Here is a 27,677-nt window from a genome sequence, read left to right as displayed (position 1 = left end):
TGTTGTTTTTTTTTAAAGATTTTATTTATTTTACTTTACAGAGACCGAGCGAGAGAGCATGAGCAGAGGGAGCGGCAGAAGGTGAGGGAGAAGCAGGCTCCCCACTAAGCAGGGAGCCTGATCTGGGGCTCGATCCCAGGACCCTAAGATCATGACCTGAGCCAAAGGCAGATGCTTAACCCACTGAGCCACCCAGGTGCCCCTATAATCTCTTATTAAGGTTAAGTCTCATATCCTTTTAATTTCTCTGGGTATTCTGCCAATGTACTCCTCTCTTCAAATCTGCCAATGTACTCCTCTCTTCAAATACATGCACACATACATGCATTTTAAATTATAACCACATAAACGAGCTCATCTCTGCTGCAATCTGTCATACTTTTCATGCATTTCGGCCCATGAAAATTCTATTTTCTCTGCCTGGAATGACCTTCCCCAGTTTTCAACTTATGTTTAAGATCCAGTTCTAAAATTATTTCATGTGGTAGATCATTATAATAATGGCCCCTAAAGAATCACATCTCCTTATGTCAATGTGACATGCTATTCCTCCACCAGAAGTTGGTTTCTCTATCCTCTTCAATCTAGGCTGGTCTTGTGATTTGCTTTGGAGAATAGACTACAGGTACTTAACATTGCATGAGTTCCGGAGTTTAGGCCTTAAGAAGCCTTGTAGTTTTCTCCCTTTCCCCCTTAGAATTCTGAGATCATCAGTCTCAGTCCCAGTCTAATTTGCTGGGTGATACAAGGTGACACAGAGGAGAACTGAAGCCCCATCTAAGAGTAAGCACCACTGCCAAACAAATGAGTAAGCCCATCATAGACCTCTAGTCTCCACTGAACCATCAGATGACTAGGGCCTCATGGGTAAGACCAGCAGAAGAACTACCTGGATTACCAATTCATGGAATCATGATCACAAGAAATAAAAAATCATTATGATTTGCGGTGGCTGGTTATGCAGTAATAGGAAACTGATATACAACCTCAGAGAAATGTTCCAGACCTACTCAAGAAAAACTCATGATTCTTTCTCCTGGGCTTTGTTCATTTTTTCTATCATAACACACAGCTCATATAATTATTGGTGTACCTGTGTCTGTTTCTCTCATTAGATTAACAGTTTTTGAAAAGCAGAGACTAGGTTTTTATTTATCTTTACATCTCCTGTGACTACTCTAGTGCCTGGTACATAGCAACCGCGGACACTTATTACCCAGGTTATATATATACCATTTCCTGAAAGCCTTTCACTTGCCTTCTGGAACTCATGGTCAATCATACATAAAATTGTTCACATCCTCATCTTTTTCAGTTAATATTCCCTTCGTCTTCTTGTTCTTTCTCAACAGCCCTGGTTTCCTGCAGCTCTCTGAGGCAGTGGCTATTTTCCCTCCCATGCCTTACACACCATAGGTTTGAAGGCAGGTAAGTGACACCCTAGCTTCTCATGTCTTCTTTTAGACTGTCTTCATTCCCTGCCTCTTCTACCAAAAATGATTGGCTTTGACTCTCATAACATCAGATTAAACCACCTATTCCTCTTGTTGTGAAAGTCATCTACTGATGCCTAGGGCTCTCTCTCATTCCATGAAGATTTTAACCACAGACTCACAATCACCCTCTCTAACTACCCTCCTGTAGTGATTTCAAAATCCACATAGTTCAGTCTTCCCAAATCATGGCCCCTTAGTTCCTTGACCTCCTGTCTTCTACCTCCATCCTATCTCAGTCATTTATTCCCATGGTCATACCTCATATCTTGTGACCACCAATAAATTGCAATCCCTCCATAATCCCAATTTCAAACATTCCACTATCCAATCACCACTCCCTACATTTCTAGCTCTTACTTTGGCCCCCAAAACTCCTTTTCCACCAGACTGTAAAGTTTATGGTCATCTTCACTATTCACTACTCTTCACTATTCCTCACCTAACTCATGTTTCACTTCCATCCTCACTCAGTTAAAATTTAATGGTCAATCATTTCGGTTACTCTCTTGCCTCTCTTGATTTATTATACTCTCATACTTGCTATAGCCTTAATTAAGTCCAGCTTTCTACCTGACACATGTCCAAATCCAGAGAGCTAAATGTGGTTCAAGAAAGAATTGCCTCTCTTTAAATTCATAAATATTAATAATCTCAAGAGGGTCCTTAATGCTACCTCACAAACTCTATTTCCTTAGTCCAGACAACCTCTTTACACCCCTAGATGACTATTTCACAGCTTCTAATCTCTTCTCAAACCTAACATTTCCACCTTCTTTCCTTTCCATATTACTAAGAAAATAGAAACAATTAGAAGGAGACTCCTACAAGCTCCCACCACCCCACCGTGTTTATTCGCAACTCTGTGCATCTACTGTGCCTCTACTCGTCTTCCTATGAATAAATTGTACGTGTTTCTAGCTAGAACAACCCAACTAACGTGCATTAGATTCAATCTCTTACCTACTCAATGATATCGCTTCTCAAATTTTTCCTCTATCTCCTGCAGCATTTTCCCCTCCCTAGTGAGTCATTGCCATCATCATAAAAGCATATTGTCACTTTGATATTACTTAAAAACCTACATGTTCTGACTCCACTTACCCCTCTATATTCTACTGCATTTCTTCCTTTTAAGGAAAACTCCTTCAAAGATTAATTATACTCACTACCTCAAATCACTCTCCTCCCATTTTGACTTGAACCCACTCCAATAAGGCTTTTTGCTATCCCCTTTCCCAAATGCTTCACGGAATGTGCACTTATCAAGGTCAGCAGTTGAATTCAATTGTTGCTAAGTTCAAAGGTTGATTCTCAGTGCTTATCTTACTTGATTATCAGCAGCTTTTGACACAGTAGATCACTCCATTCTTCCTTGAAACACTTTCTGAGAATCTGGCTTCTAAGAAACCATGTCCTCCTGATTTTCCTCTTCATCTCCAGCTGCTCCTTCTGTTTCTTTCACTGACTTTTGTACGCCAGAGCATGCCTGCCTTGGAGACTTAGCACTTGCTTTCTGGAATGCTCTTTCCCTCAATATCCACATGACTCAATCTTTCATCTTCCTTCCATCTTTACTCAAATGTTACCTTCTCAGAGTATTTTTTGGCCACCCGTTCCAAAGTTGCAACACTACTATCCCCCTTTCACACTTTTATTTTTCTCTTTGGCTTTTATCACGACCTGAAATTCTGCAAATTTTCCTTATTTATTTTGTTGTCTCCTCCATTAGAATCTAAAATTCCATGAACAGAAATTTTTATTTGTTTCATTTATTTCTGAATCCCCACTGCCCAGCAATGTTTAGAACAGAGTAAGCACCTAATAAATATGTGTTGAATGAATGACCAAATACACTGGAAAAAGAACCAGATGGAACTTCTAGAAATAAAAAAATAAAATAACTGAAAAGAAACACCTAAAATCTAGATTAAAGAGAAAAACATTTTTCAGAGAACAACACAATATCAACAAAAGAAATATTCATGGTTCATCTTAGGAGTCTAGCATAAATTTGATACCCAAACCAGCAAGGAGGGTAAGTAAGAAAAACAACAAACCAATCTTGCCATGAAAATAGATTTAAAAATGCTAAACAACATTTTATCAAGCAAAATCCAGAAATGTATGAAAAATATATCATAGCCAATATTATAATTCCATTTATATAAATTTCAAAATTAGAGCATACTAACAATACAATCATCCTTCATTATCCACATCTATTTGGTACCTGAGTTCAAATAGTGACAGTCTGAATAATGAGTTAGGAAACTTATGGGTACCTCAGTTGAATGTATTTATTTTTTAAGGTGATATACTAATATTGACTCTTTTTTTTTTTTTGGTGTGCTGTTCTATGAATTTTGACCTACATACAAATTAATGTTACCACCACCACCACAATCAGGATACAGAATAGTTCCACTGTAACCTTATAAAATTCCTTCATGTGATCCCTTTATAGTCATATGCTTCCTCAGCTCTCAGTCTTTGGCAACCACTGATCTGTCTCCATCACTATAGTTTTGGGCTTGTTTAGAGTATCATATAAATGGAATCATATAGCATGCAATCTTGTGAGACTGGCTTCTTTCACTCAGAAAAATAACTTTGAGGTTCATCTAAGTTGGTGCCTGTATCAATAGTTCACTCCTTTTTATTAATGAATATGGGTCTACCACAGTTTGTTTATTCATTCACACATTAAAGGGCATTTGGGTTGTGTCCAGGCTTTGGTGATTAAAAATAAAGTTGTTATAAATACTCACGAGTTTTCGTCTGAATGCACATTTTCATTTCTCTCGGATAAATGCCAAGGAGTGGGATTCCTGGGTCATATGGTAAGCATTTGTCTAACATTACAAGAAACTTCCAGAGTAGTTGCATTTTTACCTTCCCACCAGCAGTGTGTGAGAGTTCCAGTTGCTCAACAGCCTCACCAACACTTGGTATTGTCAGTATTTTTTTTATTTTAATTATTCTATAATTTGGAAAGCAAATAGCTATATTTTGATAATGAGAGAACTACCTAAAATTTTATCTTAATTTATTTGGTTATCTGTTTAGATATAAGGGACGCATGCCCACGTGGTAAAATTATGAAGAAAAGCAACAAATTGATAAGGATAAAAGTATATAGTGGTTACTTGTGGTGGAAAGGGAGGCAGATGTCATCCATTAGGCTCACAAGGGGCTCTAAGATACTGATGACACATTATTTAGGAAGCAGGATGTTGGGCACAGGTGGTCTGTTTTAGTATTATATCTGAAACTATAACCATGTGTTTGATACACTTCATAATTAATTTTTAAAAATGTCTGAGCATACAAAACACACAAAATCCTCAAAGTATTGCAGAAAAATATTCTAAAACCACTTCTTTCAAGAGTTCAAGTACAGTGAGTTAAAAACTTAAAATAAAAGCATTTTGCAGAATTTGAACACAAGACTTTCTTAAAGCTTGTTTAAAACTAAAATACTTTCTTTGATATATCTGCACTTGTGTAAATCTCATAGGCCAAATTGCTGATGGGCTATCCAGTTCATTAATAAGCTTGTTTCTTTCCAGGAGCCTCACCCTGTACACAGAAGGGCTGGTCATGGTAAGACAATTCTGAATCACTGGCAAAGAGTAGCTTCTGGAAACCATGACCAGAGCTTGACTTTGTTTAAGAAGCACATTGAATGTATCATCTTTACTAGTCACAAATTCTCAGACACACCCCAGGGCACAATCAAGACTATACAACTCTTCAGCAGGCTTTCCTATTGCCACCAACACTTGTAAGGAGAGTGTTTACCTGTGACAACACTGGGAATTTTGGAGAGAAAGCTCTTGACCGTTCTGATGGGCACACCACCTGTCTTGTCATCTTGCATCTTTGTAATTATGTCTTCAATCTGAAAGAGGATAAAGAAGTGTCATTTCCTCCCATAAAGTAATAGTTTATTAATAGCCAAAATGAACATATATGAACATGTATGAACAACAGATATAAAAAAAAAAGCCTCCGCCTAGACAGCTAATAAATGTAGTAGCAGGATCTGCAATAAACCAAGCACTGGGGGTGGGTGGGGAGGCCATGAGGTTATATATAAGAGCATAAAGCATAGTCTACAAGAACAGACTCCTAGATCAAGAAGGTAAGGAAGGAGAAATATTAGGATTCCTAATGAAATCCAACTTGTAATTCAATATGCAATGAAATTTCTCCTTTTTCCCAAATTTGGTTTATATATGGGCTGAACAATATGAACCATCTGGCCTTTGGGACCAGTGCAGGATCCAGGCAGAATCACACAGGAGAAAAATAAATACTGTAAATTAAGACATGGAAAGTTCTAATCCAGAGAAACTAGAGGACAGGTTTCAGTGGTTGGTTGTGGTGGTGTGAGGGTGGTCACTTTATGCCAGGATTAAAGTGGAACAACGACAGAATCTTCTCCTTTTGGGCTAAAGAAGACCACACTGCCAAAAGAAAGTCTATGGTAGGCTGTGGCTTGAAGCCAGTGAGATTTTGTTAATAAAACAAGATATTATGTATATATGTTGAACACAGAGCTGAGAGAGAAAATGGATTACTAAGGATGTAGGTGCATATATTGGGAAACCAATTTGTAGCTAAGAATTTACAAGCCAGATGTAATTTCCTGGGCAGAAAGCTTCAGAATAGGATACAGAACAATCTGTGACAAGGACATAGATCTTATTGTTTGGGGGGTTGAGGGTAAGGAGCAACTGGAAAAGGGGAGAAGATGATGTTTAGTTTTATCATACATCTTGTTGCCCTAAGCAACAGAATATCTGTGAAACACAAGGATGATCTTCTGAGTACTTCCATAAAAGATGCACATAACTTTAAGTCTAGAGATTTATTTTTTATTTTATTTTAAAGATTTTATTTATCTATTTGACAGAGAGGGACACAGCGAGAGAGGGAACACAAGCAGGGAGAGCGGGAGAGGGAGAAGCAGGCTTCCAGCAGAGCAGGGGGCCCGATGTGGGCCTCGATCCCAGGACTCTGGGATCATGACCTGAGCTGAAGGCAGACGCTTAACGACTGAGCCACCCAGGCGCCCCTAAGTCTAGAGATTTAAAACTCTAGCCCATCTAGTCTAACATACTTGTATTGCAATTTGAGGTTGAATTTCTCAAAGTCACATGGCAACTTGTTTGATAGATATGAATAAGTCATTAGAGACTAGGTTAGGATACAGAATAACTTAATAATTATATTACAATAGCTAAAATATATTAAGAATTTACTATGTGCTAGGTATTATTCCAAGTATATACACATATTATCCTATTTAATCTTCATGATTACTTCACAAGCTAGATTCCACTGTTTTTCAAATATCAAACCAGGGTAAATCAGGTTAAGTTTTTCTAACAAATAACCCTCAAAATCACAATGGCTGAGTACAATCAAGTTTATTTCTCTCTCAGGCTTCAAGGCTATCACAGGTCACCAGGGGGACTCTGCTCATTGTAGTTACTCTGAGACCCAGGCTGATGGAACAGCCACCATCTTGAATGTTGCTTATCATCGTGCTAGAGGGACAAGAGAGAATTCTGGAGAATCTTGCATTGATTATTAAATGTTATGGCCAAGAAGTTATATATAACACCTTTGCTCACAATTCTTTAGCCAGAACTAGTTATATGGCATCACCCTACCACAAAGGAGCCAGGGGGTCCAGTTTTCTGGGTGCCAGCAGGAAAGGGGAACCGACCATTTGTGAGCAGCACCAATGACCACCACAGAAGTTAAACAACCTTCTCAAAGTCACACAGCTACCCAGTTGAGTTTAAACACAGCCACAGATCTCAGAGCTCAGGTTTCTAACTCCTGGGCTGTGCTGCCACTCAGTAAGATTCCCAGAAAAGCAGCCAAGCAGGAAGACCACTTTCCTCTGGCTATTTCTGGGTTTTCCTGAGAAGTAGTGATAATAAGAAAGAATCTTAAGCTCCTGGCCCTTTAGGGAGTGGATGGATATATCATGCTAAGAATAAAGGTTATTCTCTGAAGACCTGCATTCTGTTAAAAGACAGGATAAGAAGACTTTTCATCCACGTTCATGTTAATCATCTCAGCTAGTGCCCTGCCTTACTGCTCCCAAACTTAACCCAATGATTTAGAGTAGTCTGAGTATTCCTTACTGATAGTCAAGGAGAGTTATTCCTAGAAAAAAATGGTCATATTTTCAAAGTAATCTATGCTTTTGATCTGATGTGCTATCTGAAACCACATATATCAGTTACATTGATGCTTTTTATAGAATGGACTCAAAATCATTGGGAATTGGAAGGAAGCCAATATTTCAATTCAGTTAGACTCCTGACTTGCCATTAGATGACAGCAATTTCCAGTCTCTGCTGATGTGGGCTGGATTTAAGGACTGGCTGTGCTGAGGAATGCTCCACAATTCTTTTCTTCTATGCTCTGTCTAGTCATTTCATCACACCACCGAATTTTAAAAGGACGTATTTATTAAAGAAGACCTATCTTCTCATGTAGGCTCACAATGTGCCAAGAGGTATATTATTTATCAGAGGTTACAGCCAGATCAAAAGGACAACCACCTTAAGTGACCAGAAAGGGAATTACATTGCAGCAATAGTTTACAACACCAGAGGTGTTGAAGAATGTTCATTGGTCCCCAATTCTCGACTCCTCCATAGTATTAATAATTACCCAATTCTATGCCCTGGCCTCACAGTGGGCAGAGAGTCTGCCCCTTGACTTTTGGGCTTGGCCATATGACTTGCCTGGCTAATGGGAGGATACTGAACATGATGTGAGCAGAGGCTTTCAATGTACCTGCATGGTCATGCTCATCGTCTTCTCTTGCCCTCCTGTATCAGATAGTTTTTGTTCCAAGGAAGGTGAGAGACATCTGGAGCAGAAGGGACTCAACCTACAGCTGGATAGGTCAAACCTCAGTTGATGCGCACACTCAGGAGCTTATTGTTGTAATCCCCTGAGTTTGGGTGGTTTGCTCTGCAGAAAAATTATGGCTATAGCTTACTGATACAATGGGGCCCTAAAATAAATGCACGGATCAGAAATTGCTGAAGCCACACAAATACTTAGTAATAAGAATCAATGAGTCCTTGAGGTGGGGCATCCTAAAATCCAGCGCTTTTTAAGGATGCAGAAATTCCAATTATACCATCCACCATTTACTTAAAAATTCTCAGGGCCTATACTCTTCTGTAGCCCATTCTGTTGTTGTGTTATGAAAATTTGTAATAGCTGAGTTTGATTCTGGATCATGGTCCTCTGCAACATCAGCTAATAATACTACTTCTGAATTTTTTTTGGTCATGGTTTCTGGTGAAATGCTAAGAGTACCGACCTACCAAAAAACCCAAAGTGGGCTCCCAGGGGTTTATATACGTTATAATGGCAAACACTTTCAGAACACCTACATATGATCAACGCTGTCCTTGGTATTGTTTTAAATAAATTATATAATTTATTTCTCAGTCTTAAAAGTTACTTAGTAAAGATGTTGAAATTTAGGCTGAGAAAGGTTAGGTTTACCCCAGGACAAATGGCTAATAAGTGGCAAAGCCCAAATTCTTGTCCAAGTCTTCCTGACTCTAATGATGCCCAAGCTCCACCAAATCCAAGATTCACCTTATTTTCAACCAGTGTCTGCTGACATGCTCTTCAGATACAAAGCACTTAATACCGTTTGCATTGAAGGGGAAGTTTAGCTCAGTCCTAAGGGGGTGGAAAAGGAAAGAGAGAAATCGATCCAGATAATCAGATTATCAACCATCTCAGGATTTATTTCGGTCCACTGCTGATGCCTACCTGCTCTGTGTTTTTTCTCTCTTTGTCCCGGAGACTTGGAGAGATTTATCTTCTACTCATAGATCACAGCTCCTGGGACTGGAGAGATGGGAAGGTATCTACTTATAGTTTCTTGGCTATTCAGTCCCATCTAAATTTTAATACTTTTGTTCCCGGAGAAGAGCAACATCAATTCCTTGATACCCTTTAATATGAAGCTCCGTGTCATAAGGGAGAATGTTGGACCTCAGTTACCCTGTGCCAATCAATACAAGGTGGCCCTTATTTGACAGTGAGTGATGCAAAAAACCTCTTTGGCCTGCTCAGCAGGTTCTGCCTGGATGAGTCCCAACAACCAGGATACCTTCCTACAAAGGAGTTCAAAACTCAGCACTGACATGCAGGTAGAACATTCTTCCAAACAGCAGGACAAATGGAAACCATTACACCATAGGGTGGGTTTCCTTTGAACTGAGGAATGTCATGAGACAGTAGACAGAATTCACTGATAGAGCTGTCGGATTAAGAGAGGGGTGAGGAGAAGCAACCATCTCTCCACAAAGTGAGGCCACAGCAGGACCGCAGGAAGAATACTGGTCTGAGGCCCAGGAGAAATGTTAGCCTCAGCTTCACTGATGTGCTGGGTCAACCCTGGACAAGTTCCTTAACCTCTCTGGACGTTATTGCCCTCATCTCTACAGTGAGAGTCCTGGTCACTAAACGAAGATTTCTAGTTCTAGGACACAAGAGCCTCCACTGACTTGACAAATGCAAAGCTGTGTCTGCAAGGAAAGAACAGGACAGGCATTCAGGCCGTTGGGTCCCCATTCACCACGCTGCCCGTCTGCCTGGTGGCTCCACACAGAACCCTTCCCTGTGCAAGGTGGCATGCTGAGCAGGACCAGGGAGTTTTAATGTTTTCAGAAATCATTTTGGACAAATGTCATTAGAAGCCAGACAGAGACATGATCCAAAGAGGCCCTGACACTGTTCCTTACTGACCAGTCCATGCCTGCTCATCTCTGCTGATACAGATGGCACTCCTAACAGGAAGGACAAAGGGCCAATGTCAGTTTTGTTTGTGTAAATTAATTATCCAGTGAACCAATGTATTTAGCCTGTCCAATTTTTCCTCAGTGGAAGATTTAAAAACTTCAAGAATAGGCAAACTATATTACCATTATTTAAAAATATATATATATATCCACCACAACTTTAGCAAAAAATACATGCCTCAGGCATGAAGGTCTTTTTTATTGAAGCATTTCATCTTGACTTTGCAATCAATTGCCTATTTCTCACTACTAATGCCTGTCACTCCAGCTCCTGCATTTTATTAAAGACCCCTTTTGTTTAGGTGTCTGTGAATGAGTGAAAATGACTCTTTGGACACATCTTATCAGCCCAGAGGCAAGAATCAGAGTTGACAAATGATAATCATATTTCTTAATCCAAAATGTGTATGCTTCACTGAGCATGCTCCGTCCCATATGTGTTCCATAAGATCAGGCTATTTTTCATTTCTATTTTTAAAAACATAGCACACTGCTATTCTCAACTTCTAAACGTACTCAGCTTCACTTACTGGGTTAGTGGACATTTATTGAGCGCCTACAAAGTGCCTGGCATAGTTTTAGTTTCTACTGTTACAGAAGTGGGTAAAAGACAGTCTGTTCCCTTTCATCATGGACTAATACATTTCAGAAAAATTCACGCATTGAGGCTCAAAGTTAAGCATGTGGCAACAGAGCCAAGTATGGGCTCCAAAGGAGCTTGCCAGTGAAACACAAAGCAGTAAGGAATACTACTTTCAGAGGTCATCACAAGGGGAACTCCCTTCCCTTTTTCACCATCCCGTTCGAAAGACGATGATTTCAAAAACATGAGGGGAATTATGAGAGTCTTTGTGCTGGCTATGACAATGATTGAAATGCTTGTTAATTTGTTTTCAGTTAAACTTACTTTTGAATCATTGTTATCAGTCTGAAATGCTTTTGATAGAAAGCAAAAAAAAAAAAAAATTCAACCTCTAAACATGGGGGATTATTTTTCCCACATAACAGGCAATGTGCACATGGGTGACTGGTAGCATTAGTGCAGTTACAGAGTTCTGTGTGAACCACCATCATGGACTTTCCCTCATGCTTGCCAGACAGCTGCCCCAGCTCTAGGCATCACCTCTACATTAAATAATAAGAAGAAAGGCAGGAAGGGCAGAGTGTTGGTACAGCTGTTCTTACTCCTTTTATCCAGAAAGCATATACCTTCCCAGAAGATGCCAACAGATCTCTGCTCTAGTCTCACTGGCCAGAGCAGGGTCACATGGCAAAAGGAGCTGGGCAAAAGGCATTCAGCTTATCCAGCCTCCATACCCCATGGAAGCATGGGAAGAGAGGAACAGAAATGGGGTTGGGTTAACCAAATAACATTGTCTGGCACAAAGATCCTGTATCAAAGAACATTCAAAAAGAATGGTTGGGCAGGCCTGATTCCTCTCTGATCTGTTCTCCATACTGCAACCCATGTGATACCCTTGAAGGAAAAAATTCATCATTTAACTCCCCCGCTTAAAATTTGTCTGTGGTTCTCAGTGCTTATTCTGTTATAAGCTCTAACAGGACCCTCTATCTTTTCTCTATGTCAATTATCACTTTAACTTGTACTTGCATTTACCCATTAGACTATTTTTCTCATTATTTAATCCTAATAGTAGATGACCAGTAAATATTTATTGATGAATAATTGAATGAGTGACATGAGTGCTATGTTCTTTTTTTAATTGAAGAATAATCGACATACAATATTATACTAGTTTCAGGTGTACAACATACCGATTCAATATTTATATACATTACAAAATGGTCACCACAGTAAGCCTAGTTACTATCTGTCACCAGACCAAGTTGTTACAATATTATTGACTATATTCCCTAGGCTGTACATTACATCCCCTTGTATTATTTATTTTATAACTGGAAGATTATACCTCTTAATCCCCTCACCTACTTTGCCTATCCCTCTACCTCCCTCCCCTCTTGCAACCACCAGTTTGTTCTCTGTATCAATGAGTTGGTTTCCATTTGTCTTGTTCGGCCATTTGCTTTGTTTTGCACATATAAGTGAAGTCGTATGTCTTTCTCTGTTTTATTTCACTTAGCATAATAGCCTCAAGGCCATCCCGTTGTTGCAGATAGCAAGATTTCATTGTTTTTATGGCTGAGTAATATTCCATTGTGGAGATATACATATATCTATAGATACATATCTCATCTTTATCCATTCACCTATTGATGGACATTGAAATTACTTACATATCATGAGTACTATCTTTTTTTTTTTTTTTTTTTTTTTTAGAGAGAGAGAGGGGTTGGGGAGGGGCAGAGGGAGAGGGAGAAAGACAATCTTAAGTAGGCTTCACGCCCAGCACAGACCCTCTGTGGGACTTGATCTCAGGACCCTGAGATCATGACTTGAGCTGAAATCAAGAGTCAGACGCTTAACGACTGAGCCACCCAGGCACCCTCATGAGTATTATATCCTTAAAGAACTTTATCTTGGATTCCAGCATTAATGGGATGCTTAATATATTAGGGTCTGCATTTTAAAGTGAACTTGGTATTTACATTTTTAAAGATCATTCTGCTTTGGAAATGGATTAAATAAACAGAAATCTCAAGATTCCATGAACCTTAGCAACAATGTTCAAAGAATTGCTCCATAGGCACCCAAGTATCAGTTGAGCTTAGAGCAGCTCCCCAGTGCACTATGCTTGACATTACCCGGGGGGCAACGCCAGGGTAGAAGGATAAAGTAGTGTTACTTGTTCTGTCTCCTGGAGGCTTATTTTTATGGTTTCAATATTACTGGATGTAGTGCTTCATAAATTACTTTTATGGAAAACATTTTCCCCCATTTAATTGAAGAGGAAAACAGACAAGAATGACATTCTAGGTCAATGAACAAATGGCTTGTTGATGGTATTTTAGGGCAAATGACTTTCCCCTCAGCTTGGCTGGAACAGCAAAGCTTTAGAAGGCATAGTGTCTCTTGTATAAGAATCTATTGTTTGCTTGGAAATATGAGTGGAGCAGGTCCTTTGGGTGAGCCATGGAATAAGGAATCTTGGACTGCAGAAGGCCAGCTACAATGCAAATGAGGAAAATGGACACTGATCAATAAAACATTCTAGCAATGTGAGAGGACCTAAAATCTCTATTATAATCTTCTCAAATTGCCCTAATTTGTATGCCATCTGCTTCTTATTCTACTCCCTTTATAGAGAAACACACTGATACTTAGGGCAAGCAAATTGTCCAAGGCCAAATGAGGCTGTTGAATAATGAGAACACGGGTTATCAAACCTAGGCTGTCTTGCCCCAGAGCTGGCTCTCTGGATCCGTATACCAGCTGCCAGAGCAGTTCCCAAGCAGACCCCAGTTCACCTAATTCTTTAGCAGAGTGGAAGAAAAGGCAGAAGATGGGGCCATATCCTATGCTTAAAAGTTCAGTACACAGTGTGGAAGGCAGAAGAAATGACCCCCTCAAAAGCTGTCCACATCCTACTTGCTGGAACCTGTGAATCTGTTACCTTATGGCAAAAGAGAATTTGCAGGTGTGATTCAAGTTAAGGCCCTTGAGACGGGTGCATGATTACCTTGGGTTATGCAGGTGGGGTCAGCCAAATCCTATGTGTCCATGAAAGATGAGGACTCTTCCCAGCTATAGTCACTTAGAGAGGGAGATATGACCATAGAAAAAATGTCAGAGAAATGAGACTCTGTTGGCTTTAAAGATGAAGGGAAGGACTACACGGTAAGGAATATGGTGACCTCTAGAAGCTGGAAAAAGCAAGAAAACAAATTGTCCCTTAGAGCCTTCAAAAGGTATGCCCTCCACCCCAAATCTTGATTTTAGCCCAGAGCTACCCATTTCAGACTTCTGACAACTAGAACTGTGCAATAGTAAATTTATCTTGTGTTAAACCATGAAACTTGAGGTAATTTGTTAGAGCAGCAATAGAAAACTAATACATACGGTGACCCCTACTCATGAATAAATGTTTGGAATATCAGTATTCTACATTGTTTCCAAACCAGATTAGAATTTTGTCCTCCTGGAGAGGAAGTGGGTGGCTTTCCTCACATTCCACTGTTCTCTGTTCCTTCTGAATAGCTTAACAGCCAAACCAAGGAATTGTGGTTGTCTGCTTGGGGGAAGATGTCAGGGTTGAGGACAGCAAAAACATCTGTCTATAACCTCAAGTAATTGTTTCCATGACATTTTAAACGCTTCAGTTTCTGGTCTACCTGGGACCAATTAGAAGATGGGTGGCTCAGAGGTTACTTCCAAGGACTTCTTCAGTGAGTCACAGTAGCTCATTAATTAATGCCAACACCACATTCTATACGTGGAAAAACAAATATCCTTTTTTATTTCCATCTCAAATTTTATCTTGCCACATTCGTCAACCTGGCCTACCACGGGAGAACCAGCCCACAAGGAATACCACATGAAGACGCAGTCCAAATAATTAGCAGGATAAAATGCTCCAAATTTGAATATGCATCTTTTCATATTAAGTTTCTATAGAAAGATTCTAGTTTTAACATGTATAACACCTTCCACTTACTGCTGGAGAGAGCCTAACAATATCTTTGTTCCAAGGAAAAACTGGTCCATCCAGTGTCCTGGAATATGACTACAATTTTTTCCTCCTGGAGAGGAGCAAGGAACATAACACCTGTCCGTCTGACCCCAAGGACACCCAGGACTCTGAAATCACTCATTCTTTCTGGCTTACATCTGAGCATGAGCAGATGCTTCCTTTCTGACTCTACCTCAACACCTTGCCCTACTCCAAACTGAACAACTAAAATGGCAACTGGAGTGAATTTTAGGGCTTGAAATAATTTATGTAAGTTATCCCCTCCTCAAAATCCTGCTGTGGTTCCCTCTTGCTACAAAATAAACGCCAGGTTTCCTGCTAGGGAATTCAGGGTCCTCTATTATTTGGTGTTGAATGACCTTTCCAGCATCAGCTCCCAGAATGCTTTTTGTTTCTGGACACTCCATCTGCAAACAACTCCCAGCACGCTCTCCTGCTCACGCTGGAGACCCACTGCAAACCCTGCCGGGTCCTAGTCATGCTTCCAGTGCCTGTTCAAAAGCCCCTCCTCTAGGAAATGGCCCTTGATATTACCAGTCCCTGCGCACACGTATGTATTATAAATTGTCTATATTTTTTGCTCCCTTTTTCCATTCCAAGGACATGAGGCAAGAACCAGAGTTTGTCTGCTTGGCTCAGGACCATCTGTTGCTCATGCTCAGAAGAACCCGAGGTGGTACCACTTCTTGGTGCTAAACATCTCACTGAAGTTGGCCATGGCACCACCTGGGGCCCGCTCTTCGTTTCCTCAGGTCACAGCCCCATCGCCCCCAATTGTGTCATTTTCTCTTCCCAGGGCATTTTCTTTGATTATACCATTCTTCATGTCTGATGCCCCGAACTGCTCCAGTGAGCACACGAGTTACCCCTGAGGGAGGAGACTGAGACAAATCACAGTGTGGGGGATCCTCCCTTCCATAGGGGCAAAATCAGGCAAAGCGGTCCTAAAGGAGAAACAGAAGGTGAATCATTCCTTATTCCAAATATATTTGAACACTCACGATGCACCAGGTGCTGGGAAACCAGACAGGCAAGTCCTTCCCTTGGTGCTCACCTTTTAGGGGAGAGGCCCCTCTGGGATGTTTCATGAGCCTGAGGAAAAAGGGGTACAGTCCCCCAGGGGGCCGTGCAGAAGGCGGTGCAGTGACACCACCGACCTCAGACAATTCCTGCCTCTTCTCCTGAGGAAGCCCCTGAGCCCCTGCACGTAGCATCCTGGAGTCTTGCTGGATCCTGTGGGACAGGGCCCTGGTCAACCCTGACTGGTGCTGCCAGTGGTCGGCAGCAAGGCTTCCATTGGGGTTTCATGTCTCAAGCCTCTCCTGCAGCTAATGAATGCTATTTCTGAACATGCAGCCTGGGGGCTGATGTTTTCTGGAACACATACCTAAGTGATGCTGGACTCCCCTTCCCGGGCTGTAACTGCCTGCCCAGAGGCTGTGGTCCCCCTGCAGAGTTTGGGTCCTTCCCCTCACTACATTCCTGTGCCAGAGAATGCTCCAGGCCTCTTCTTGCCCCCCACACGAAGGCAGAACTGACCGGTCTCCCCCTTTCGTTCCAGCCACCAAGGGATTAAACAGACTAGATCAAGGAATGATGGGTCATTTTATCCTCTTCTTAGGCTTGTTATTTCCCCAAATTTCTTTAGAATCCAGGAATTACTTTATTTCAAGGAACAACAGCTTATTTCTAAAATGTAAATGAGTACGTAGGCAAAAGCTCTTAGCACACAGTGCCCGGCACATAGATAGTCGCTCCCGAGAAATGTTCATCTCTCCTCTCTCATAATAGATTTTAATTTCTTCTTCCATCTGAGGCAAGGGAGTAACCACAGAAGGTTCTGCTGCTCCCTCCAGGGGGCAAGGGATGGGCTCTTTTGTGTTGTTGCCTCCGGGGCCAGCAGCTGCCAACAACGAGCCCCGCTTTCCAAACACCGCTCCAAACAGCGAGTCACTTCTTGCTGAGTGGGACCCACCGTGCATAGGTTTCCAACTACAGAGAAAATGATGATTTCATTACCCAACTCCGCATTAGCCCGAGCTCCCCAGAGCAGCCTTATTTTGGCCTTAGATCCCAAGTCCCACGACAAGGCAGGGTAAGCAGCAAAACTTGCCGAAGGGAGGTCCACACCTGCCCAAAGGAAGGACAAGTTTTGCAAACCCAGGAGAAGGTGTGCTTCTTAATTTCCAAGTCCTTTGCTTATTGCTCCTGGAAGCACAGACCGAAAGAAAAACTTCCTTCATCTCCAAGAAAATGAGATTTAAGACAGTATGTACCTCTCTGATTTAATTCTGGTTTTACTCTCAGGAGCCTGAGCAACTCTGGGAAGCAGCTGATGGACGTCAGCTGCACACTGAAAACCTGGGGATAAATACCAATATCAGAAAATAAACCGGGCAAGCCTCCTTGGGAGAAAAGCAGGGTCATTTGCCAATGATTTCTGTTCATCACCCAGATGAAGTGGCTTTCGCAGGCACTTTTTGTTTTGTTTTGTTTTGTTTTGCAGTCTCCCTGCATCTCTTCCGCAACAGGAGGGCGAGTTAAGTGTCAGGTGGAGGCTGCACGCAGACCAGTGAGGCAGGCCCTGGGAGCCGGGGGTGTCCAGCCCCCACCTATGGGGGAGACAGGTGGGCTGGGGTGAACGTGGTCCTGTCGCTTTGTCAGTCATTAGGCCACCCCGCCCACTCCTCACAGTCATCAGGAGGGACGGTGGAGAAAAAGATCATAGGTAGAACACCTGCTGCCTCTTCTCCAAGGAAAAGGAACTTCCTCTCCTTATGGGTTAAGGAGTTGCAGGGATCCAGGAGGTAGAGAGGAGGGACACCAATCAAGAAACTACTGGATTTGACACACTGACCACAATTTGGGAGGGGGTGGGTTTTGTCCCCCACCCGAGGAGGAAGGCTTCCACAGGGCCTCAAACACCTGCGGAGGGGTGTTGACTAGGTAAATGGCTGGCGGGCGAGGGCTCAGCATCAGCGCTGATTTCCACGCGCTCTTACTTCCCAGGGGCTCCCTGCTGCGTCGGTGATATTCTTAGTCCGCCTCATTGTGAATCCCCTGGTTATGGCTGAATGGTGTCTGCCCCAAGTTCAGAGTCCCCCAGTGCCTCAGAATGGGACCTTGTTTGGAGATAGGGTCTATGTAGAGCTAATCATGTTAAAATGAGATCATTCAGCTGGATCCTAATCTAATACGACTTATAAAAAGGGGATATTTGGACCCAGAGATGTGTAAAGGCACGATGTGAAGACTCAGGGAGAAGACAGCATCCACGAGCCGAGGAGAGAGGCCTGGGACACATCTGTCCCTCACACCCCTTGGAAGGAACCGGCCCTGTCAGATACCTTATTCCCCAACTGGGAGACTCCAGAACTTTGAGACAAAACCTTTATGTAGTTTAGGCCACTCAGCCTGCAATGCTTTGTTACAGCGGCCCTAGCAAACTGGCTACAGACCACAGACCTTAGCTTTTTCCAGCTATTTCTGTTCAGCAGGCAATGAAAACTATTTCCTCTCCTGCTCTCTTCCCCTCCCCTCCATTCCCTTCCCAGGTTCCCCCTCCCCAAACACACACACACACACACACACACATTCTCCCAGGAGATGGTGAGTAATTATTTTCGGATTAGACAGTGTTCCATGTGCGAAATTAACTAAGTTGACATCTCGTGTATTGTCTGGTCCTCAGGAAGCCACACGGCATACTACTTCGAAGTTCTGGCTTTCTGAAAGCCAAGACTCCATCTAACGTTAGGGCTGGGAATGAATGCCAGATTCACAACCAGGAGGGTCAGGAAGTCACTACTTTCCAGAATCGGGAGTGAGGAGTATCATGATTAGAGCTGGTCTTTTGTTTGTTCTAAAACTATCCGTGATAAGGAATATATAGAAACTCCTACACTTAGGGCACAGACATGTAGATAAAACACTACACAAACAGTTGGAGTGATAAATGACTTTGCAGCCCAAATGTAAGATATTTTGCCAGTGAATCAACCGAAAACTTAAAATATAATGTGGCAGCAAACAAACAAAAGCTAAAGGTTAACTGGATCTTAGGATGGGTGCACTAACAGAAACACACCTTAGTGAGGGAGGTGATACGGCCCTCATCTGTATGATGAGTCTGCACTTAAAAATGCCAAGTTTCCTTCTGGCACCAGACTTAAGAGGACAGCCATGAACTCTAGTGAACATAAAAGCAAGTGACCTAGATCTTAATGAAAGTATTAAATGGCAGGGGTAGAAGTTGGCAGGGCAGTGATTACTCCCTTATCCCAAATATCTATCAACTTAAACAAAACCACAGTCCAAGTAAAAAAGCATGCTTGCTCTGCAAATGCAGCTTCCAAGCAAGGACCGCAGTCCTTTCTACGGCCCTTTCTATGTAGAGATCCTGGAGCTGCCACTGCCCAGCTCTTGAAGCACGTCTTGAGCCAAGGCATGGCCCCTAGGAGTCACTTCTGCAACTTAAAATGCACCTAGTCAGCTTGGAAGAGAAACTTGTTAGCCCATTAGCTTAGTCCTCCCCGGGGTGAGTTAGTCCATCCAATGAGCTGTCACCAGGCAACTCAGAGAAGAGGACCATGTAGAGGACAGGGGACAGTGGGAAGTGGGGAGGTGGGAGGAGGGGGAGTCTGAGAGTTGAATTCTAAGGTGGGGAAGGCCCAGGTGAGGGGCTGTAGGCAGAAGGGGTGTGGGTGGAGGTGGAACAGAAGGGCCTTCTAGAGCCCTGACAGGTGGGGGAGGGGGGGGCAAAGTGTCCTGGAGGGAGGGGAGATGCTGAATGGGGTGAAGTCTCATCTCCATAAGCCCTCTTAGTGGCTTTTTTTGCATGTGGGTCTCACCCTTGCTTTGTCACGAGGGAATCACTTCCCCTCTGAGGGTCTCAGTCCCCTTGCGAATGAATTGGATTGGCAGCATCATGGAACACATTTTGTTGAAAATGGTTTAAGACAGATAAGTTCCTTCATTTCCCTGAAATCCCAGTGCCGGTGTGGGTGCTCTTTGGGTTTCCAGGCCCATCCAGACCAGCTTGCCTTGTCCCTCCTGCCTTCAAGGTAATGACGGTTCCATGGGGAGGGGTGGAGACACCTGCCCTGCCTCTTCCCCAGGTCAGTGTAGTGTTTGAGTGAGATAACACATGGAAGCTCTTTCAAGAGCTGGGAGGGGCCATACTTGGCCTGCCCCCAGGCCCAAGGGCTCCTGGAGAGAGGTGGGGCTTGGCAGGAGCCTCAGTGGGGTGGGTTCTGGCATGGTTGGGAGCTTTCCAGCACTGAGCTTTAGGGAGAAGGACAGCACCATCCAAAATATAAGTGGGTTCCCACCAAATGTCCGTTTTGTCCCCAAGGGGCCTCCTTTCAGACCTATTACTTGCTGGCTCAGACGTTCTCCTTGGTGTTCAGGAGCCTGGGGAGTTGGGAGGCAGAAGGTTCAGGACGGGGGTGGGGAGGGGTGGGGGTAACGGCACAACCTGCATTTGCGATAATGCGTGTGTCATAGAGGGAGGAAACTTCCATTAGATAATAACTTCTGACAGATAAGAAGCCTTTGCCAACACGTAGGTCATTTTGGGATGCAGAGATTTGATGGGAATAGGAATTTGATGTGTGTGTGTGTGTCCATGTGTGCACGCACATGAGTGTGTGCGTGAACGTGTGACATTGCAGTGCTGGAAATAAAACTCAGCCGGTGGGCTTTTAGGTTTCAGTGGCTCCACAGGCAGTGAGGGAAGGAGAGTCCTTGGGGAACGCCATGGCAAAGGTGCATGCCTCCTGGACATCACTGGGTGCATAGGGAATGGACCTTTTCCTCGGGTCGGTGTTCCACTGGGTCTCGGACCAAAGCACTTGGGGTTTGAGCCCCAAACACCAGCTGAGGGAAATACTGCACAAATCTAGCACCACGGTGAGTTGCTGGGAGAAGCAGGATTTTGACAGTGTAAATTGTTGATGGGGTAAAATACAGCAGTGGGGACTGTGTCCAAAGGACAGAAAGAAGCCAAGGAGCTGCCTAGAATTCCGAGCACTTGCAGAAGCAGGCATGACAGTGATCACCATCTGACTGGGAGGCAACAGCCTTCTCCCAGTGACATACCAATTAGGTCCCCTCCCCTCCCTGTCTCTCCCCAAGCTGGCTGTCCTGCCCTCTGGCTCAGGCAGAAGCTGACTGCATTCCCAAGTGCGCGTTCAGAGTTGAAAAAGCTCAAAGTGTCAACAAAGACCTTGACTTGACTTGATTTCATAACAGTAATTTTTTTCTAAATTACCATTTGCTGCAAAAACAGTCAGATTACTGTGCATCCTCTAAGCTTGTCCCGATCCCAGGGAGGACAGAGGAGGAGGTGGGGGTGGGACTGGAGCCCGAGACCCACAATGGGGTGGTGCCCCCCTCTTGGACGAAGAGGTACACAGAACTCGGCCTTGCCTCTAACAAGCCACATTACTATGGGAGATTCCCCAACCTCTGTGCTTCAGTTTCCTTTTGCAAACGAAAGGGTTTCAATGGCCTCTAAGATCTGCACCAGCTCCTCCGATCTCTGTGACTCTGTCCGCCAGAGAGACAGCTCCTCATGGCTGCTCAGGACAGATAGGAAATGCTGCTTTCCCTGAGGAAGGCCCCTGACCTCCCTGCCCCCCAGCCTCTCCCCTTCCTCCACAGGTGAGGCTGGTTTCCAGCCCTGGGCGAGGAAGCGTGCCTCCATTCTGGGGTTCCGAATCAGGACATCCCCCCACATTCTCCGGTAGGTCAATTGGTAATAAAGGTGATATTTTGATCTTCCTCTGCCTCATTCTTCCCTCGCTCTCAGTGCATCCAAACTCCGATGGGGACGGGAGTGAGGGAGCTGGGCGGGTGTTATTAAATGGACTCTCCAAACCCCAGCTATAACACCCAGGTTCACAGTGTGGGGAGGGCAAACCTACCGCCTCGGTGGGAACACTGCCAACTCTCTCTTTTTTGGCAAAGCTTTTAAGGGTTCTGCAAGACTCCACTCTAGTTTGCAAGCCATCTGGAGCGTGTAGGAGCTAAGTTCAGGTTGTTCTCAAGGAGACCTGGTGTTGGCAACGGCCCACGGTGTCTGGCAGGCTGTTTCCGCAGCCAAGGGGAAGCTCGGGGGCTGCAAACAGCACCTCCAAAGTAACTCGGGGCTGCACCGTGTCTAGCCAGACACGGAGCCAAGAGTCCTCTTAGTTAAATAATTCACAAGCCACCCCTGGGTCTGTAAACACAGCCCTGTCTAATGTGGGCCGACAGGTGATTTAACTCATTGCGTTGCAGAGGAATTCAACAGATTAGATCATCGGAGTAAGTTCACCTTTGTTAACAGCTTTTTTTTTTTTCTCCAAGGGACATAATATTGCAAACACAAACTGTAAAAGAAGAGGCCATGGAGAAAAACAAAATTGGGCATTGGTTACGATAATAAATTGGACAAACCCCTTTCTCTCCTCTCTTGGGAGTAGTCTTAAAGAGAGGTTCTCAAGGGCAGAGGGAGATCCTGCTTGTGCTTGGCTCCAAAGAAAGTGCAACGAAAGAAAAGAGTGGAAAAGAGAGAAGGAGAGAGGGAGGGAGGGAAGGGAAGTGGGGGAGGGAGGAAGAGCTAGACAGAGAGACAGAGACAGAGACAGAACGGGAACAAAAGAAAAAGGCAGTACACCCTTGACCTTGGAGGTTTGGTCTGAAAGAACACTGAAGCCCCCGGCCAGGCAGCCCTTGCCTGACACCACGTGGAAATGCAGCTCTGTAGGCTGCCCTCCCTGGACAATCACCTCCCACAATAGTTCGTCCTAGTCAACCCTCTACAATGCCAAGTTAGCTGGGCAGTCCCATTTTGCAGAGCAGAGAGGACGTGAACAAACCCGGCAAGAACACACAGCCTCATAGCGATTCCCAGATGGCAAGTGAAATCTGAATGCCTGGCCACCTCTCTGACAAACTGCTACCCTTGGGAAGGAAAGTTTTCAGACTCTGGGGGCAAACAGCTCCAATCCTCCTGAACAACAGGGCGATTTTAGGTGTGGGAGTGCTTGACTGCAGCAAGCCAATGCAGGTGCCATGGGAAAAGCTCCCCGAGTTGTCCAGACCACGGCTTTCAGCCAGGGAGCCTTCTGTGCCTAGCACAATCCCAGGCCTGTCGCTTGCCTTGATCACGTCCGTCTGCAGACTGACCCCTCCAGATGGGCTCTGTTGAAAGCCCTTGCCTGCCTGGGCTGGAAGCCCTGCCCGCATCATCTCTGATAAACGGATTAATTGGGGGAGGGGAAGCTCGGCTCCAAGGCACCCTGCAGACCACCGGGCTTTGGAAAGAGGGCAGACTGACAGAAACTCACATCTTGTCTGGGAAGATGGGACACACCAAAAACTTTTCAAAATGTCACTCCATCTGGCCAGGAGTCTCTAGGTCCCTGGCAAGGCTGCTGTGAGAGGGCTTGGAATTCGTTCTGAAGAGCATGCGATATTAACCTTAGATGTGGGCCCAGTGGATCTGAAATGAAATAAACATTCACCAGCACAGATTTTAAAATCATGCTTAGGGACGCCTGGGTGGCTCAGTTTGTTAAGCGTCTGCCTTCACCTCAGGTTTCGATCTCGGGTTCCTGGGATTGAGTCCTGCGTGGGGCTCCCTGCTCAGCGGGGAGCCTGCTTCTCCCTCTGCCTGCCACTCCCCCTGCTTGTGCTCTTTCTCTCTCTGTTAAATAAATAAAATCCTTAAAAAAACCCCTGCTTGGTGGAGGTGTAGGAGAAGTTAATGCCCTTGCAGATGCATCAAACTGAGGGAGAGACATGGCCAAAGCTTTGATTTTTCAACCTGCCAACACGCTCTCTGGCATGGGTGGGGGAGAAGGTGCTAAGAGGGTGTTCATCCTCCTTGAGTGCCCCATTTCCCCCATTCGTAAGGGTTCAGGGTGTTGCTGCCCGAAGGCACTCACGCAAGTTCTCAAGCACTTCTCCCTTATTTACAGTCTACCCTTCATAGTGCAGGGGTACAGCGGGGTACACCCAAATCTCAGATATGCCAACGAAAGGCAGAAAGAGCTGGGATAATCTCCCTTGCAGAAGTGTTGCTCCTCCCTGGGGCCTCCCTAACACCCACTGGCTGGTGTCACACACACACACGGTGGGCACTTAATACATATGCATTTAATGTATTCATTGTCACGGACAAAGCCGTCTTAGTAGGCGGAGAATTGGACTGGAAAGTTGAAAACCATCACCCTGGGCTGGAGTCCCAATGGCAGATCTTAGCAAGGCTCCCGATGTTGAAGAAACATTTGAACCTAAAATGTCAGTTGTCACTGACCCTGTGCACCTGCTGTGTCTGGCACCGTGGAGAACACAAAATGTGCGTGTACCATCAAGGAGTTAATAGTTCACCATGTGGGAGGTTTCTTTTTTTTTTTTTTTTAAGATTTTATTTATTTATTTGAGAGAGAGAGAGAGAGAGAGAGAGAGAGCGAGCACGAGCAGGGGGAGGGGCAGAGGGAGAGGCAGACTCTCTGCTGAGCCCATGGGAGCCCGGTGGACAAGGGGCTGGATGCCGGGACCCAGAGCTGAAGATGACTGCTTAAGTGATGAGCCACTCAGGCGCCCCCACGTGGGAGTCTTTACTCCACTTAGAAGTTTGACATGGTGGCATCTGACCTCAAAGTTGATTACGTAGACATGGGCAGTAAGTTGTAGTCAGAAGTGGTGAGGAGAAAGGCTGCCCAGTGACGTCCTCCCAGAACAGATCTTAAGACCGCATTTCGGGGACAGTCCTGTATGCCCCTTCCTCCTCAGTTTGGCAAGTTTCCCTTCTCCTTTGTACTACAGGTGCCCCTCGCCCTCACGCTGGTCCCTGCCTGCCCCATAAGATTCTTCACTTCGATGCCCCACTTGGCCTCTGCTTCCCAAAAAAGCACTTGCACACCATAGGTTTTGCCAACGTGCTAGTGACACTGAAATGAACCTATCCTGGCTCCTTAATTCCAGGACCGTCTTCTTTGCCCTAAGATGGGAAAAATTGTGTGTTGCTAATTAGTTGATACTTGCCTTCCTTATAAAAGCATTCTCGCAAGGGCTTTCTGGACACCAGCAGCTGTTTAAGCCTCCTCCGGAGAGCATCTGCTTGGCAGTTGCTCCCGTGCATCCACAAACACTTCCTTGGATCAGGCAGTGCTGTGTCCCCAGGCATGTGGCCTTGAGTCTTTGCAGTCCCACCGCCTAGAGACCCAGGGCATGGGGGAGGGGCTGGAGGTCTCACCCGGCTTAGTAGTCCTCACCAAATTACCGCGAGTGGTAGGAAGCACCCTGGGGTGTGCATGCCTGCGTGCACGTGCACACATGCCTGTACGTGTGTATGCATGCCTGTGCACACGTGTGTGTGCATATAAGACGGTGGGTGAATGAGCAAGAGAATTTTCACTAAAGCCTTCCAACACCTAAAATACCAAAGAAGTGTTTACGTGTGAGTGGACTGGATAGCTCACATTTTCCTCAGGCCAGGAAAGTCAGATTTTCATGTGTTGTGTGAAAGTAGAAAAGTTCAAAGTGTCTCTGCTTTTTGTGACTTGTCACATCGCACCCATTTTCCTGTTCCCTACAGCCTTTCGACCTTCCTGAGCACTCCGCTGGTTTGAAGTGTGGAGGACTGGCCCTCACAGGATGCTTTTTCTCCTCCTCGATATTCCGTCTACCAGTAGTGAACGTGGCTACCCTTTCACTGGTGATTAGTCTGTATTAGTCGTGCTTACCCTCTTCAAGTGGCTTTTGCTTGAGTTATCAGAGTCATTGTTTCATCTACCAATTTGTAAGGACTTTGAAGGTAGGGGTCATCTCTTGCTTCTCGCACAAGTAAATGTTTAATACTCTTCCAAAAATATTTGTTGAGTGCCTAGCATGGATTGCATGCTTGTCTAGACTGACTTTATTTAATCCAGATAGCACCTCTGCAGGGTATTCTATTTTAAAGTGATGTTATGGAAGGGCAGCAAAGTACAACACAGGACTGCTCTGTGGCAGTCAGGAGTGACGGAGGCCGGGTTTGAACCCAGGTATCTGAGATCCAAGGCCAGTGCCTAATAGTGCTTTGGCAGCTTTCGTCCTTTTCCTCTTATTCTAGTTGTGCCAAGGACTAGTTAACACCTAGACTTGGCTCTTGAAATAAAAAAATGTTATTTTCCACCGGGGAAAGAGGTATGCCTGACTGGTGATGTATACGGGTCCCCCTCTTGCTTAATTATGCCTAAGGAAGCCAGATGTTTAAGTCATTCGTGTATTACAAAGAAAATTAAAAACACAGCAAGGCACAATTATGCACCTTATTAAGTTGTGAGAGTTAGATGAAACTTACTTTAATTCTTGCGTAAAAGAGGTGGATGTCATTTACTAAGCAATTACATGTCACTGCGGGCGCTGGGCAGGGTGCTTCTTCATGATTGCCTCAGGTAGCCCTGATCACAGCCTGCGAGGGGCCATTATGATCGTCCCCGCTTCCCAGGGAGGGAGAATGGGGTGCAGTTTGCTCAAGGTCACAAAGCTGGAAAGAGCAGATGTAGGATTTGAACTGGGATCTAAATGAATTTAAGATTGATTAATTTTTTTTCTTAGGTAACACATATACAGGATAAAAAATTTAACAGATGGTAAAGGGGCTCATTGAAAAGTAGGTCTACCTCTCAATGCCCACCCCAGACTCTCGAGTCCTGTCTCAAGAGGCATCTGCTGTTATCAGTTCATGAGTATACTGTCAGTGATATTCTATTCATATAAGCATGCATATTTGAATATAAGCATACAATAGTCATGATTACTATCACCATTATTCTATAGTAATGGTAGCATACCCTCTAGTACTCTCAGCATCTTGTTTTCTTAGAGGTCATATCCTTAAAGGACACAGTATTCCTTCATATAAATTGACCAGATCTTTGCAATTATGAGTCTATACGGACCACATTCAGTTTATAATCTTTTGTTCTTACAAATGATGTGGCAATGAATATGCCTATACATACATTTCATACAATTGCACATACACACAATTGCACACAAATACAATGTAGGATAAATTTCTACAGTATTTCTGAGTCAGAAGACTCAGCAAATTGTATCTTGATAAATATTGGCAATTTGTTCTGAATAAATAATAATTCATGGTCCCACCAAAAATCTATGAGAATATTTGATTTCCTTACAATATTGCCAACAATAAGTAACTAAACTTTTTGATCCTTGCCAATACGAAATCTGGTAAGTTTTTGAAAATCAGTAACTCTCAGTAGTCTTAATGTACAATTCTCTCATTTTGAGTGAGAAATAGGCATTTTTTCCATTGTTTGCATCATGAGTATCTCTTTTAGGAACTACCTACTTGCATTCACTGTCCTTTTAAATTTCTATTTTTTTAAAAAGCAGTTTTACTGAGGTATAACTGACATAAAAAACTAGACATATTTAATATATACAATTTGGTGGATTTGGAGATATGCATACATCTGTGAAATCATCATCATTATCATAATCAAGGGAAAACACATCCAAAACTTTCCTCTTGCTCCATTTTGTCTTTTGTGTGTGTGTGTGTGTGTGTGTGTGTGTGTGGTAAGAACACTTTAATGTAAGATCCCGTTTTTAAAAAAAATATTTATTTATTTAAGTAATCTCTGTGCCCAAGTGGGGCTCAAACTCATAAGCCAGAGATCCAGAGTTAAATGCTCTACCAACTG

General features: G+C 43.8%; 1 protein-coding gene across 19 annotated transcripts in view; it reads right to left on the bottom strand.

The window, feature by feature from the left end:
- RGS6 (regulator of G protein signaling 6) overlaps nucleotides 1–27,677 on the bottom strand; it is a 647,729-nt gene that overhangs the window by 251,663 nt on the left and 368,389 nt on the right. For 18 of the 19 annotated variants that reach the window (XM_073895513.1, XM_073895514.1, XM_073895509.1 and 15 more), the window contains one exon: nucleotides 5,298–5,397. In XM_073895513.1, coding sequence (XP_073751614.1) covers nucleotides 5,298–5,397 — 100 coding nt within the window. Of the gene's footprint in view, nucleotides 1–5,297; nucleotides 5,398–26,302; nucleotides 26,453–27,677 lie in introns of those variants that run through there. The other variant, XM_073895508.1, reaches the window with a different exon arrangement.

This window comes from Callorhinus ursinus, unplaced genomic scaffold, assembly GCF_003265705.2.
Source record: "Callorhinus ursinus isolate GAN/ISIS: 27379988/994484 unplaced genomic scaffold, GSC_fseal_2.0 scaffold8, whole genome shotgun sequence".
Classification (NCBI taxonomy): domain Eukaryota; kingdom Metazoa; phylum Chordata; class Mammalia; order Carnivora; family Otariidae; genus Callorhinus; species Callorhinus ursinus.
This window is presented reverse-complemented; position numbering and strand designations above follow the sequence as displayed.